Source organism: Athene noctua, chromosome 1 (genome assembly GCF_965140245.1).
Source record: "Athene noctua chromosome 1, bAthNoc1.hap1.1, whole genome shotgun sequence".
NCBI classification, from domain to species: domain Eukaryota; kingdom Metazoa; phylum Chordata; class Aves; order Strigiformes; family Strigidae; genus Athene; species Athene noctua.
In genome coordinates, this window is record NC_134037.1 from 167,695,092 (window position 1) to 167,712,168 (window position 17,077).

The 17,077-nt window shown below is 38.2% G+C and overlaps 1 protein-coding gene across 1 annotated transcript in view; it reads left to right on the plus strand.

Annotated features, from left to right (window-relative positions):
• PDXK (pyridoxal kinase) overlaps positions 1-17,077 on the plus strand; it is a 53,743-nt gene that overhangs the window by 12,038 nt on the left and 24,628 nt on the right. Inside the window, exon 2 of the mRNA XM_074904497.1 lies at positions 10,504-10,558. Coding sequence (XP_074760598.1) covers positions 10,504-10,558 — 55 coding nt within the window. The remainder of the gene's footprint in view (positions 1-10,503; positions 10,559-17,077) is intronic.

The following is a 17,077-nucleotide window of genomic DNA, read 5'->3' on the forward strand; positions in this document are numbered from 1 at the left end:
CCCCCAGACTCAGTTATCTTGTTAACTGTGGCATTAAAGTTAATTCTGTTAATACTCTTAGTATATATATAAAGAGATGGAAGGGTTTTGTTTTATGTGATACAGTGATTTTGTAGACAACTACAGGTATTTATTACTGGCTAATTCAGTTTGTGGATATGTTTTGCCAGTTATTAGGCCTAGCATAAAGGACACAGCCAGCATAAAGATGAACTAATAACCAAATTGTATTTGATACAAAAGGGTCAGTACATGAGTGAGCACTGGGGGTACAAACAAGTCAGATTATACATAATCAACATCAATCCCACTGACCCCAACAACACCACGACACAACCAACAATGGGCAGAATAAATGGTGAAATGCAGTTTCCCATAGAAGGGACAGAAGACAACCGAGTCAACAAGCCAAACACATAAGACCAAGGAAGCCACATACTGAATCTCTACACAGCCTGCATTTACAAAAGCCAGACCTGGCTGGAGCCCAGTTCCAGGGAGGCAGGAGGTCCTTCCCCAACAGGGAACTCTGCACAGGACATCCACCTCACAGACAGACACTGCCCCTGCCTGCAAGTGGTCCCAGCTTTTATCCCTCAGTGGGACACCTGACCTTTGCTTACTTAATGTGGGACACCTGGGGCTCATTTACCCAATGGATCTCCTTGCAAGGCCGGCCGCACCCTGGAGGGAAGCCTAAAGGCAAACTCACCCCCCCTTTGTGAAGGGCTGTGGGAATCACCCATACATCAACCTTAACTTGGGGCTTGGGCTTGAAACCCCAGCATTTCAGGATATACGTGTGCTCTGCTAAAAGGGGTTTGGGGACTTACCACACAATTTCTTGAAAATTCCTCATAAATTGTGTCTGTTTAAGTCTTTGTAGCCCCCTTTATTAATGTATGTCTTTATGCTATAAAACTTTTTCCTGATGCATCTGTCAGTGTTACATTGCTACAGGAGTAATTTTCCTATTGATGTAGGGCCTACCATATGTGTGTCCTGTTAACAGCAATAAAGCCAGCTGTGATCTAAATGTGGTTGAGGAGGGAGGTCCTCTAGAAGAAAATATGATCATATAGTGGGCTTTTCAAGCCTTTGTTTGGTTTTGTGTTGCTGTCATATACTCTCAGATAAAGGTCCTCTGAAGTTAATCAGATGTGCCTTGTGCTGTCCTGAGCAGGCCACTTGTTTTGATTTCGGTACATACACAGTGGTTCTGGTGGTCTACTGGTTGATACTTTTGAGATTCTTTCCCCTTGCATGGGGCACGACACGGTCTGTTAGTATAACTGTCTACCATTAGCTTCTTTTTTGGCTCAGGTCCATTTATTCAAGTGCTTTATGCCAACTCACCTTGTTGAATTTCCTTTGTTAACTGTATTTGTGGAGGCAGAGGAGTAAGACTGCAATTATGCAATTATTAAGTGTTTGTTAATTAAACTTCATAGTCATAGTTAAGATGTTTGTTGTAATAAACTGCACATATTCTTAAGCTTAATAAAGTGTATATTTGTATTTTGCATATATTTGAGATGTAGGATTTTCTCTTAACTATTAATTTGGTTTTTTAAATGCTGTTGGGTGCTTTAAATGATATAAATCAAAGCACTTCCCCATTACTTGGAGTGCTGACTGGCTCTTGAAACTGAGGACTTTTTTCCTTACTGTAGAAGGCCTAGGCTTGTTATGTGTTTCTATTAATTTTTGGAAATTACACACTATGTTTTGTGTATATTGGAAGGCTTCCATAAAAAAAACCCTTAACTTGTGGAGAGAAATAGAGGAGTTTTCCATCTGTTGCAGTTGTTGCAGTAGATGGCATGGTTTGTGTTCTGAAAAACAAAGTACAAGACCACATGTATTATAAAGTACTGTAGAGATCATGGTAGCACACATATGATGCAGTATCACTGATTCTGTGCAACATAAATTCCCCAGGCTCTTCTTTGGTGGTGGGGAGGGACCCATGTCTTGTTCCTATTACCGTGTGTATGAGGAACAGAACATTAGCTTTTTACATCTGAATTCAAGGGATACTAGTTTAAGCACAATGCTTTGCTGTATGATGGTCTCCTTCCTTTGTTGCTGTTTACTGATAATATGGTTCTGCCTGAGCGTAACACTTGTCCACTTCACAGGGCTCTAGGAAGGCTTGTATTTTTAATGCTTTAAGGAGATGAATATGCAGTATTTGAAACAGCATTTATTTTTTACAACTTCTGTCACTGAAATCTGTAGCAGTGCTGCGTTTAAGATAGCAGGATGATAGACCATGTTCTCCAGATGCTTTTCTTCTACTTTTTGAAATGACAGCACAGTGGTTAGGAAGGGTTTGGAAATGCAAAATGATCTGGAGGTCAGACTGTGATGATCTTCTTGTGCTTTGGAACTTCTGTATCTTGATGTAGAGTGCTGCTAGCTGAGAAATCCTTCAGTAGCACCAAATGCTTTTTTTTACCAGGAGGGTGAGTGCATACGCTGAAAGTTTTGAGGGTAATATGATCTATAGAACTGGTTTAAAACAAGATCCTAATATCTGTCACAACTTCTCGCTTCTCAGGCTCTTTGCAAGGACTTGTTTTCTTTGCAGAGACAATCACTCTAAACTCAGGCAAGAGATTTTAGTGGAACGTAGGTCAGAGTTGGAGCCAGCTTGCAGTATAGACAAGGCTGACTGTCACTTCTAAGCAAAAGTGCTGAGATCTGCCTGGGTTTCATGATTTTGTGAATCATTCCTTGGCATCACCATGTAGTTATTGAGTAGGAAAACAGTTGATATTAGCGGTTGCTTCTGAAAATATGCCTGCATGTTGATCTTGCCTTGTAAAGGAAAATGAATCAATAATAAGGTTGAGTTTACATATCTGAATCCATGATTTGGAATCCTGTGCATAATTCACCATGTTGCCTTTTTAGGCTCTATCTGGGTGGTTTTGATTCACTTGTGTCGTGTGTGTTAACCAACCTTCTCAGTATTCTAATATTTACTACTACTTTGTTGTAACTCATCCATGTTGCCATCCGTTGGCCCAAAGGATAGGACATATCTGTCTTGGATGGTTCATCATTTGAGTATTAACTGAAACACTCATCCTTTCCATGAACTTTAATTACAAAGCAAGTATCTTGCTACAAAACGGAAGAGTTGAGATGCAAGGAAGTTAAGTGTTATAATACAGTGCTGCATTTATTTTGGGGACAACTAGATTCATGAAAGTCAAATCTTCCTTTCAGAAGTGGAGTCTCAAAGGTTCTCTTCTTCTGGTTAGCAGAATCTTGTTCCTTCTTTCTTCTCAGCCAATGCTCTTTTCTTGTCAAATTGTGTCTCCCTTGGAGATAAACTCACCTTTTAGAGATGTGAACAAACAAATTATCTAGTGAGATTTTCACTTGTGGCACATTTGTGGTTCAGCTCTGTATGTGAAGCTGTAATTATGCATACAAGAAATGAAGTACCTTGTGTTCACAATAAAATAATTTGTATGAATGACTGACTGAGCTTGATTTGCAACTTCAGCCTGTGATATTTTTCCCTGGATTTGTGGTTTACAAATCATTTGGTTTGTGGGCTCACTTGGGAAAATTGATTTTGATATGTTCTGGTGTGGTAAAGTTAACATTTTACAAAATTAAGAGCTTCGAAGGAACTGGAGAGTTTGGATGGAGCTCTTGGCTTTGTTTCATGAAGTACAAATAGCAACCTGTGAACCTGTATCAGGGGACACAAATACTATGGAAGAAACATGTATGCAGTTTACAAAATCTGTTTTTATACAATCCTTTTTGTTCCTGTTCTTAATACTGCTTTTTTTTCTTTCCCCTTTACTCATTGTTTCATATTTTTCCTCTAACTTGAACTGCAGTATTGCTTTGTGATTTTAGTTTCAAATGAAATGCCACCGGAGGTATAAACCCAGTGCCCAGAGAGGGAAATATGTACAGACTATGTTTTAGAATAGACAGGTATTTTTAATTGAATTTCATTCCTGCAGAACTAGGTCACTGTTCTGTAAGGTTGTCTAAGTACAAGCTAAAACATTCTGGTTAAATCGGTCCACTGATGGTTTAACATCAAAGGACATATCTTTACTGACTAAGCTGGCATAGTTATAATAGTAGTCTGAACATACCATGCCACTGTTTTTTATCCTTATAGCCAGAACTTTAGGATGGGTCAGGTGATAGTATTTTGTGTGATTTTACACAGGTAGTTCTACAACAGGTAAAGCTGAGCTTTTTGCATGTAGCGGTATCATGGAATGATGGAGTGACTCAGGCTGAAAGGGACCTTGGGAGGTCCTAGTCCAGCTGCCTGCTCAAAGCTGGGTCAGCACTGAGTTCAGCCCAGGTTGCTCAGGGTTTTGTCCTCTTGTGTCTTGGAAATCTCCAAGAACAGTGATTCCACAGCATCTCTCTCAGCCCCCTCTAAACCTCTCTTTCTCTAAATATATACATACAATGCCTTGGAAATTTTTCTTGTTTGTTTCTAATGTTTAGTACCCATGAAAGCAATAAAACGTAGTTCAGTTCAGAAGTTCATGTAATTAAAGTGACAGTTTTTTCTTGCACGCTTAGATTGAAGATATTTATCTTCTTTTTTAAAAAAAAAACTTTTTTCCCCAAACTGAATACAAGCAAGGAAAAATAACTCCTTGAGTACTATAAAGAGTGTCATACTTTTGAAAATTTACTTTTTTCCCCTGCAGAAACATAGTAAAGCTACAATACAAATTTTAAACATAAGTAGTTCAACAACAGCTTTTCACATTTTTCTAAGCATGTCTCAGAGTAAATAAAATTATTAAACGAGAATTTGTATTAATATTTACTCTGGTGCAGAGCTAATCTTTGAAGTTAATAGTTTTCCATCTCAAGTGGTATTAAGAATGAAATACCACATAGGATTAGGAGGTAAAATTGAGTCCTTTTATTTGTCTCCAGAGCATTGGTACATAATGTGAATTACACAAACATAAACAGAAATCTTAGCAATCATTAAAACTGAATTTGAGATGTTCAATCTGCTTCAAAATCTTTCTGTTATTTTCTCTGTTTCTACACTCACAATTTTCCTTAATGCAGACTGGTTTTCTTTCTCTTGTTTTACATTCTTTCCCCCTTTACATAACAGGCACAACGTGGGCTGTCATCCTGAAGGAAATATATGCTTGTAATCTTTCATTTCTAACAATCTTAGGTTCTAGTTCTTCGTGGTGAAGAAATAGCATGTTTCAGTGTATGTACGATTGAAATGTTTTCTTGAAGGGAGTGGAAGCGAGACTGTAAATTTTAAACAGAGCTCATGTGTTAACACAGTAGCAAAGTCCAAAAGGTTGCATTTTCAGAGGTAAACCAGAACTGAGATCTAGCTTTCTCTCTATGTATAATGTATATAACTCAAACACTGTCTGTCTGTCTAGGTCTTTAGGTTGTTCTACTAGTAAAAAAAAATGCTATCACTTGTAAAATTTGAATCTTGAAGGAGAACGAATTTTTGCTTTTTAGTTGTGTCTTGGTGACTGGATATAAGCTTAAATTACTTCTGTGCTTTTAGGAAAACTAAGCAGTTTTCTAAAAAGAGCCAACATCTTTAGAGATTCTCCATGTATTTTGAAGTATCTTTCTTGTGTGTGGATTTTTTCCCTTGCTAGTTTGAGGATGTGCTTTCTGATAGTTCTGTAGACTAGGCGCCTTCATGGGTGATGCACCTTCTCTTTGCAAGGCTGGGATGGCGCTTTCTTTACTGTGGGAAGAACTGCATGATGAGGGAAAGGTTTGTCCCTTCGGTTATTTGCGAGGAAGAATTAAGCCCAATTTGATCTCATGCATAATATTCAAGTTATGTGTTTCATGGTAGCTGTTTCTTCAAATGCATTTTGCTCCAGTGTATTTTGATTTAATCTTCAAAATATTTTTCTGAAATGTGTCATTCAGATCTGCCAACCATGCCTTCCAAATACAAAACTGCTCCATTTTTTGATGTTTTGTGATTTATTTTTAGTATTGTAATGGTTCTGCCTCCTTTTCTTGAAGATGCTTTAAAATATGTTGGAATTGCCCATTTTTCTGAGATTTCAATCACAGTAAATGTCACTATATGATGTGATTTGATATAGGCAACTTTAGTTTGGGTCTTACAAAGAACATTTAAGGTGAACACAGTTATCCTTTTTCCTTTGAAGAGCACTTATCGTCCTTACCCAAACTGGCTATGGGTTTAGATTTGCCCAGAATTTGCAGTTCTGTGGGCAAATGATACTTACACAGAATGACAGAAGAGGGAGAGCACGGAAACCAGGAACTGTTCTCTGCTGGAGGGTCTGTAAGAGACCAGATTATCCAAAACAGGGTAATGTAGATGATGTGTGTCCCTAGCAGTTGGAGACCTGGACACTTGCAGAGTATCTGCTGTAACTACATTTTCAAAATCAGAGGCAGGAGTAACACCATAGGACTCTTTCTATAGGAAGCAGGGGAAGTAACGCAGGTATAAACTATTTACAGGCTGGTATAGAGAAGCAATAAATTAAGCGTTATTGTGCATTTCTTAGTAAGCTTAGTCCTCACACTAATCAAATACTATCTGAAGGCATTAGTTCTGACATAGGCAAAATCCAAGGGGAATGAGTTCCTTCAGTTTATATACACAGAGGTGCAAGGAACACCTAAATATGTACACACACAGAAGAATGTCAGCCTCAACACCCGAAGTTGGGTCATTTTGCAAATTAGCAGGCTGATATGCAAAGGAATTCAGGAAGAAAAGGCAAAGTGGTGCATCTGGGACTGTAAGGTGAAACTGTCAGTATCTCAAAAGAGGCATTTGTCACACAGGTGGACCTGGCAAAGTGCTAGTTGTGGCTTCTGCTGTGTTTTTTGAGCAAAGCATAGAGACAACTGCGCACTTCACTGAACTGTGATAAACCATTATTGGCTTGAATTTGTTCTCTGGTGAATGAAAGCCAGAAAACTACCTTATAGATCTCACTTTACCATTTCAAGTGCAGTCTTTGCTGAATTACAGCATTTTCCTCATGAAATAAGGAAAGGTTGTGAGGTGACAATTGGACTGGCACGCAGATATATGTATTTACTTAAGAAACATGAAGAGGTTTGTTTCTGTGTGTGGAAAAAACATCAGTAACTGGAGTGGATTGATTTTAAATCTATGAATTAAAATAAGTAATTTGAATGTGTTTCATATTAACAAGCAAAAACTTGATATAAATAATTGAGTTTAGTTTTGTGTTGAATTTGTACTTTTTCATCATTTTCCAAAGGAAAGGTTGATTCTTACTGGTTTGTAACATTGAAAAAGTTGTTGATATCCAGATAAGTGCATCATTTTGGATGATATTTGGTACTTTTGTGTACAAATAGGAGAGATAGACTTTATTTTGTATGATTTATCTGATTCAGTATGTTTTCTCTGATCTCAGTTTTCTAGGTCCATACATAGGAAAATCATGTCTTTCTAATTAGGTGGTTAACTTTCACGTAAGATATATTTAACCTCTAGTTTGGGTAGAACTTTTAAATTAAATTAAAAAAAACCCTAATAATCCGTGCTTTTTGTTAGCTCTGCCCAAGAAATTAAAGATATTGGTATATATTAAAAAGACTTAACAAGACATCTTTTGAATACAGCTCCCTTTGTAGTCAGGGAAAGTATTCATCATTCAGTGACTCAGAAGCTGTTTCTGATATCTATCGTCCGTTAGATATGCAAGGATGGTAGTTACTAGTACTGTTTTTTTAATCGTTGGTTGAAGGAGGAAGATAACATTTCCTTATCCACTTTAAATGATCAAATTGCTAATTTTGGTTTGTGTAGCTCATTTTAAGACACAATTTTCTCTGTAGGCATAGAAGAGATGATTGCTGTCAAAAGCTGCTTTTAGCACTTCAATATACACTTTTCAGTTTATTTTCTGATGACTAAATTTTACAAGACTTTTTAATTCATACTGGTAACTTTATGCTAAGCCTAGACCTCAACATTTGTAGCTCTCATTTTAAAAGTAGTACTAGTTATGTTTTCTAATTATACTTTGTTTTTTAAATGACATTTTATGTATTTTAATTACTCTGTTTTGATAAGAATCTTTGTAAAGGGAAATTCTTTGAAGAAGACTGTGACTTACTTTGAGGGTTGTATCAGAAATAGAGAACTGCATAATTAGGTGTGTTAGTCATGTATGTTTGTTCAAAACAAAACTTTAGGGCAAATTAGTAACTGTGACAGAGTAGACTAACACCAAGTAAGTGATTGTTATGGAGACCTCTAAAGGTTTTTTAGTCTGTTTTGCACTGATGAAAAAAGTGTGAATATCAAGTTCCCTTGCTGAATTTGAGCTGTCCGTGACTTTTCCTCAACTATTCAAAAGCACTTTCTTTAACTCTCTTTTACCAAGTGTCCAGCTAGGCTAACCTGACACCTAGTTGTCTTCAAGACAGGTCGCTTTCCTTGTATTTTCCATTCTGCTGGTTGAAGCAGATTAACTGGCCAAAACAAACCAAAAATCCCTAACCCTACAGAAAAGCTTGTTGAGAAATCAAATGATAGCTAGTACTGGTGGAGACAGTAAAGGAGGACTGTGCTTTCTGGTGACCGTCAACTGGTACACTGCTTATCCATGTTGTAGAACAGCCCTCTCTACAAGCGGTTGTGGGTGCTCTTCTTCCCTAAAGCACTAAGTGTAAACCTGATTCATTAGTAAATCACAGTAAGTGTATTCTGTAGTGCAGGTGTTAAATAGTTGGAGAGACGTCATCTAAATATTGCACAGAAATGGATTAATTCACAATGCTGTTTGAGGGGAAATAATAACTTCTTAGGTCTGTTCATTGCAGGGAGGGGAATGGAATATGGAATGACAGTCTGGTTAGAGGCAATATTGTCATTTATTTCTTAGAAGAGCATGTGCAAACACCAAGGTCATAATAGTATTGCCATGTTCTCACCCCTTTAATTCCTGGGTCTTTAAAATAAAATCCACCAAGGTGAAACAAGAAACTGGGGTAAGAGTAGAAGCTGAGGTTAATTTTAACTTGATTAGGTTGATTCAACCCGGCATTCTGTCTATCATTAATGTAAGATTACTTTGCTTTCTGGTTAGGGATGAACAGAAGCCTTTATTATATATTGAAAGAAGCAACTTATTTTGTGAAGACTTGTGTGGACTCTGAGCTGTGAAAAGACAGAAATGCAGTACCTGTAGGCAGAAGGAACTACCTGTTGCAGCATATACGTCCATCTTGTAACAGCCCGGGGTCTGAAATAGAGGGCTTATCGCTTAATGGCTTTCATGTGTGCAAGAGAAAGTACATGCATGGGGAAAACCAAATGTCTGGCACCATACACCCAGATATTTTTAATATATATGAAGGGATTGCCTTCGTGATAAAAAGGGAGATGCATACATCTCGGTGAAAAACGTGACTAGCAAAAGCTTCCTTTGTTCACGCCCCCCTCCCCAACAATTTGCCTGAAAGTGGATCATAAACAGCGATGCATCATTACTATTATCTCCTGGTGTGACTCACTGAGCCATATATAGTAGCTCGTCTTTTGAGGAGAACTCTTACTCAGAGCAAGTAGGATGTGGAAACAAATACTAAATGTCAGACTGTTATGTCACTGTTGCATTAAAATGTCTTTCATGGCAGAGAAAATTGTCTAAAAATGGCTTGAACAGCAATGCCTGTCTGTATTAAGCAGGTATTGTCAAGTTAAAAATCCTCATTAGTTTTCTCCTGATTTGATGCTCTTATTTTCATAACGTTTATCTCTTTTTGGGCAACAAGACTGTGTTTGTTGATTGTGCTAGCAAATTCTTGGATATTTCAATATTTGGATTGCTGATAATGCAAGGTAGCAGGTGGCTTTTGGAGCATGCTTTAGGCTTTTTTTACTTTGTTTTTAAGAGCTTTCTCCCTTTGATTGCCTAATCATGCCCCAAATTAATTCTCTGTGATTTTTTTCTGTTCCTTTCTAGTTGTAAAGAAGCTGCTAGTGACATTCAAGCATGGCGCAAAATGTTAATCCCTTTTAAGATTCTCCTGTCCTCCTTTTAGAAAGATTTGCTTTCTGGAATACTAACAGCACCTTCCCTCTGTATTTTGCATTAATTTAGTACCTTGAAATTTAGACTGCTTTTCCTGCCAAGAAAGTCTAGCGAAGGCTTTCTTTGGGGTTTCAGTGATTGCTACTGGTCCAACCTCTCTGTCCTTATCCCTGGATGAACTCTAGCCTGAGGATTCAGAGCTGTGTTTTTCTGGTGCTATTGCCAGTGTCACTTTTGTTCTATGTCCACTGCTGTAATAAAGTACTGCATTGTTTGTTTATGTTGCATGTATGTTTACTCAGCTTTCACTTTAAAATAGTGCTCAAGACTTTCAAATATGCACTGGGAAATAAGAATCCTTTCTTGTGTTTTGTGATAAGATGTACGAACAAAGCTGTGTTAGTAAAAGAGATATTTCTGTGTTCTGTTACAGGTTTTGGGATTTGAAGTTGATACTGTGAACTCTGTCCAGTTTTCAAACCACACAGGTAAAATTTTACATGTATCTTCAGATACCACTCCACAGTCACTCAGCATTACTGAACACACGGCTCACCTCATCACATGACATTGGCAGGACATTGGTCTTACGTTTTCAGTCCCGTTTTCAGAATATAGGACAGAAATGTAATGTTCATGTTTTGATTCAAGTCACGGAAGTCTGGATTTGGGGTTAGGGCATGATATAACATGGTAATGTCCTGTTCTGCTACTTCAGAGTGTGAGTTTCTTTTGTTAGGTAGTAATCTAATTAACTCGGACTATGAAATAACACAAATACAGCCATCTACACAGGCAGGCCTGTGAACAGGGGAATCTTCAGTACTGTTTTCTGTGTGTTATGGCCATTTGACACTCAAGCATATTACCAACCCAAACATCAGAAGAATACTGAGCTAGACACACCGTTTCCTCTGTGTGCCCGCCCAAATGGCTAGCAAGTATCCTAAAATTACATTCTGGAGAGAGGGAGTGGGGTGTTAATACATTTGGGTGTATTTTTACTCACATTCTAAGTCTGACCATGATGCACTCACATAATACTTTCAGACTTCCTAACACTCACTGTGCTAAATGACTTTATTTTTGAGAAGAAAGTTGAAATTTTTGTGTAGTTTAGCAGAACCTTTCACCCATAAAGGAGCTTCAAGTGACTTTGGAATGTTTTTGGATCAACAGACACACATCTGCTGTCATGGCGGTGGCAGGTTGTTTGAGGGGAGATCTACTCTAGATAAAGAAATTGTAAGGGTGTCTTAAAAAAATAATCCATGGACAAATTATGTAAAAGAGCAAAAACTCTTTATTGGCAAAGGAGAAAAAAAAAAAAAAAAAATTTTTTTTAAAAAAAAAGCTGAGATAGTTTCCTAGTATCTCGCAGATACAGCTCTATGAATAAACTGCTAATTTTAGGAACAGAGAGCAGACCAGGAAGCCTCAAAAGGTTATAAGATGTTGCTATCATGCAAGGAGTTTGTCACCCTGGGAAGAAGAAGAGAATGTTTCAAAGGTAATTAGAAAGCCATCTCTGCTTTCTGAGGAAAAGCATGAAAGAGGTAATAATTAAACAAGGGGTGGGGGTCTTTCCTGGCCCAGGAAAAGAGCTGCTTATTTTGTTGCACACTTTGCCACAGTACAAAGGTTCTCTCATGTTTTTGAGATACTTAGATGTAACTTATGTTTCTTTAATGTATTTAGTTTTGGAGTTTGGGATTTTTTGTTGTTTAGTTTTTGATAGCTGGGTAAAACTGTTGTAATCTTCGAGAAACCACATGAAATAACTTGGCACTCAAAATGATGAGCACCTGTCATTTGTTGGCTTTCAGTTTCAAGATTAAATCAGCTTTATAGGGTGTTAAAAGAGCTTAATAGAGGTTTTATTGGACCATAAATTGAATGTGTTTGAAGGTAGGAAAATTACATAACCAATAGGATGACCAGTTTCTTAAAACAGAAAAGAAGGAAGATTTTTTTTTTTTAAATAATATCACAGCTGGACAAGGGTTACTAGTGCTTTGTTCAAGGTTTGTCAGACAATGAAGATAGTAGAAAGAACAACAAATTAGCGATTCTTTCCTCCCACCCCACCCCCAAAGGCCTAGATGAACATCCCCAAACCAAAAATGTCTCAAAGTTCACAAGTCTTTAAAATATTTGGGACTGTTATTTTGTCTCCTGGTGTTTAGGAGTCACTTTTTTTTTTTTTTTTTTTTCTGTAATCTTGATTGTCTTAGTGTGTTAAAAATCCCAAAAGATTGCTGCACATGACTTTGGGAAGTAGAGCTTTCATAAAAAATCACAATACAGTAAGTATTTGGCACTTGCCAAGCATGAGTAAAAGAAGATTATATTTAGAAGTATTGGTCACTTGTCTGAAAGAGGAAGGAATGGAAAACTGAGGCAGGGCATGTATCCCCTTTTATGGCAGGTCTAGTTTTCTAGCACTGCAGTTTTTCCATTAAATCCTTTCTACCCTTTCTTAAATCGAAGATAGATTCTAAGCCTAGTGGCTTTGCACCTTCTCTTTGAGAGAGGCATGTAGGGACACGTGATGTCCTCATACAGAGGCTTTTCAAAGTTTAAACATTTATGCATGCCTGCACACCAACTTGCACTAGTACCTGAAAGTGTACCACTGCAGGGCTTAATGAACACAAATTGCCATGCTCAGCTGCGGTTTGTGTCTGGAGCAGTGCCGCAATACACAGGAATTGTGTGCTGAATGAATGGGCTTCCTACAATAACAAGATCTTAGGAGAACCCTTTCCATGGTCATCATTAAAGCTGGAGGGCAAATTTCTGTTTCAAAATCTAGCTGTGAATTTTAGTTTCTGAAAGAATGCCACATACCAGAGGGGCACGGGTAGCAAAGTGTGTGAGGTTTTCAACATGGCATTCTTTCTTTCCCCATCTTTAAAACTGGTCTTGTCAGCAAAAGATAAAGTGTAGAGAGAATTTATGACTAACAGACTTTCTTTGGTGAATTGTTATTGCGGTTTTTTGCTCTGTCTCTAAATTAGTAAGATACCGCAGGCCTATTTCTGCTGACTCCTGCTCAGAAAATTCAGCTTTCTTTAGTCTCTGATAATCCCGAAATTTGGAAAATGTGCTTTAAATCAGTCCCCCAGGGAGAACAGTTTGTCATGTTGCTTGGTGAGGAACTTTTATGATTAGAGTGACTCACCCTTGAATGGCATCATGCTCCATGTACAAATAAAAGAAGCTGTCGTGCAACCTACAAAGACTCTGTGCTTTTTATTCTGTTTTACTGCAGAAGCATTTCATTGTCTGATATAAAAAAAAAAAAAATCTAGATTTTTTTTTTTGTATCGAGTTTTTGGGGTGCATTTTTAATTCTTGTATGATTTGCATTTTTGGTTTTAAATGGTAGGTTAATGGTAAGTATACTTTGCCATGCAAATTCTACCTCTGAAACTGCTCTAGGACAAATAGTCTGTGTTTTCTTCCTGTTCCTTTTTATTTTTAAGTAAAGCACTCTTGACTTCCACTTAGTGGGTGTGTAGTGGGTAGCTGGGTTGTCTGAGAGGTCTGATACGTGAGAAATTATAATTATGTCTCATTTATGTGATTCCTCACAGTCTACTGCCCATATGCAGTCATTCACACCTGTGCAGCGTGGGACAAAAAGAAAACATCTCCACTTGTGGCTAACGCTGGCAGTATTTTACTCCCACACTGACCAGCTGTAAAAAAATCCAGTGGAGGATTTGGTACTGTATTTCTGGTTTTGTTGAAGGCCTCCTGGTAGCTGAAGATTAAGTCATGTGTTTAGACCAGGTTGTTTGCCACAACTTTGTGACACAGCCGGTACCAGGTTGCCTGCCATCATGTGCCTTAAACACTAGATCTTTCTTCCTTTTTCCCCATGTAAAATACTTGGTTACTGAAGCCACCTGGAATAGTTTTGCAGGGAGCACCACAGGAGGAACTCAGACCTCAGAACAGAATGTTCTGGGTTGGAAAGCAAAGAAGTCTTACATGCCTTGCTTAAATGGTAGTTTGTTTTTTGTTTTGGTTTTGTTTTCTTTTTTCTGGTATGCCTGAGATTTTTTTTGTTTTCTTTTTTCCTTGTTTTTGAAAGTAATTAAGAAGCTTATAAGTACATTCCAAAGGAGAAAAAAAATGTACCACTGGAGGAAGGCAAGAAAGAAGAGAATGTAATTTCATCTTGGGTGCAGTATTAGCTGCCTCTCTTGGTTGTGGTTTTTTTTTTTTTCTTTTTCATACACATGAACCAAAACATTTCCTTGGAGACTAATGAATACTTTTATCATTTTAGAGTGGTAAGTGACAAGAGACATCATATTTTACCTGCTTTTCATTCCCTTATCTGCTAAAAGCAAATATATAAAATTTATTTACAATGAAAGGCCATAACACAGAGAAGCAGAAGGGATATAAAGATGTTTAAATGTTTATGTTCATCTGTGTGTTTAAAATTGTTACTAATATGGGAGACTAATGCAGTCATTCTGAGTGAAGTGCAGTTTGAGAGCTGTATCCTGATTTGCGGTGTGTTCTCTGCTCTCTCAGTCCAGCACTGAGTGGAATTATTTGGTGGTTTTGTAACCAAAACAAGGAGGACTCACATTTCTTCCTCTGTGGAAGATACAAGCCAAGATCTCATCTTAATATCCAAGATAAAAGAGTAATAATTTGATACAGCTGCTATGCTGAACCAGCTCTCCAAATGGGATGCAGTTGTTTGCCAAGTACAAACTTGAAACTCATTCTTTAGTTTTCTTGGCTGTGGTTCTTGTATAATGTGTGCAAACAGCCAGGTACAGTGAGACTTTGAACTTCTGTATTGTTGAGTGCCAGAGTGGAAATATTACTGCAGAGTAGGAGTTATAGTGAGTGGACAGTTAAACAGAAGTTTTCAAGTTTTTTCTTGCTGTTTTTCAGATATTTGTATTTAGTTGTGTAGGCATAGGGATAACATTTCTAGAAGCTGACTTTCTTTTAGGTCTTGCAAAGCAGCTCTGGACCTTCAGATGTGCTCATTGCCAGCTGAGTTCTTATGTCTAGCCAAGGAAGACATTGATTCCTTGTTATCATCCTTAACTCCATGCCATTCATGCTTTTCCCTAAAGCCAATCGACCTCACATGTTTAAGTTTGTTGACACTCCCTGCTAGCCAGCTTTGGGATGAGGGCTATTCAGCTGTGTTTTGACCACATGGTATCTATCTGGATTTTTTGTCTTTACCATTCAAAATAGTTCCTCTCCCGCTTCCTGGGACCCCAAGGTGTCCATCCTTCAGTTAGTGAAACCCCTTTTGAACATGAGTAACTGTCTTTTTCTTCTGTCCCTCTACAGAAGCTGCTTTTAGGTTGTGTATTCCACCAGAAGAGTAGGATAAATACAGGGTCATGGGATTTGCTCCTTGTTCATCATGTTACACGAAGTTACCCTGGGGAGAGAGCTTAGGGTGGTTTCCATTTTGCTGCCAGTTTTGATTTTGTTTGTTTCTTCTTGCTTGAGGACAAGTCAACTCCTAGTGAAATCACAGTTCTCTACAGATCCAGTGAAAACAATGCCCTTTTTCTTCTGCCTGAATAGCTGCAGCTTCCCCAAAAGCTTCCCTAGGGCTTTGTTTTTCCTCCAGCATTTAATCTAGCGTGATTAGACTTTAGGTTAGATTACATGTATTAACAGGTAGCAAAAAAGGATTCTCTAGATATGCTTGGAAGTCATTGCTACAGAGTTCAGACAATGTCCCTGTCCCATGTGGGTGATTTATCAATTCCTGAGCTAAGATGGGCTGCTACCTAACATTGTGTTTCTGTACTTATTTCCCTCCCTCAGTGGAGGATCAGTGTGACACAGACCCTGTGCATTGACTCTTTAAGACAGTTTGACATAGAAAGGTGAACGCACAGTTACACAGTGAATGTGCAGGGTCCCTCTGGAGGAATTGCTTCTGAGAGTATCTAGAATGCCTGGACAATCTCTCATAGTTATTTTTATGGCAGTGTGTGAGGTGAATGACTGCTCTTTTGCCACCTGACCTTGATTCTGGGTGAAAACTGCACTCTGTTTCATTGATGGGCACAGTGGCATAAAAAGGACTCTGTTGTGTCGCTGGATGGACTGGCTTTACAGTGCTAATAGAAGTAGAGATTTGGGGAAGAGGAGAGGGCAGATTATTTCTCTCTGAAGCTGCAGATGTGACAGAACAAACATCTGCCTATGTGTTAAATAATCTGACTGCTTGTACTCGAGGATTTCTCATATACTTGGGGCTAGACGTACGCCCAGGTGTTAGGCATTGCCATTTTGAATATCGCTATGTTCTGCAATGGAACAGCTCTAACATACGGGAATCCCGCACTTTGTCCGTTTCTTCACAGACACTTTTTAAAAAGCGTTTGCTAGGAGAGAATTCTAGTGGCTGATATGAGTCAGTCCCCCAGCCAGCTGGCAGCGAGTCGTGTTTTAGAGGCTAGGCCTTTGTGAGCTGAAGAGAACAAAATGATCCATCTGCTCACCCTACTGTGGGTGTATTTGCATTCATAAGAAGGAAAACTGAAAAATGTGCTTATCCTAGGCTCTAGGCACCTTTTGGCAGTTACTCCAATAACACAGTTTAGAGTGATAAACCAACAGTTTTTATCACAGAATTTTCTAACTCAAAGAGCAGGAGTTAAAACAAACAAAATACCATTGTCTTGACATGGAGATGGTGTGGAAGAAGATCTCTTATTGAACATTTTGCTTTTCCTAATTCCAGTTAATAAAAAGCTTTTTAACAAGCTCTGAATTCATGAGGTTGGAAGAGTTAAATTGTGTGTGCTTCATCTAATATCCTGGGGGAAGCCCCATTCTTGCATATAAGGGAGTGATGGCTGTCATCTAGATGGGCAGGCTTTGATGTCAAAGGTGCAAGGTGCATCTACATTTTTGAACAAATGTTTTGAGCCTGTCAAGATTTTTTAGATTTTTTTTTTTCCCCCTTGAAATTGGCTGCCATGGAGCTTGGTCCA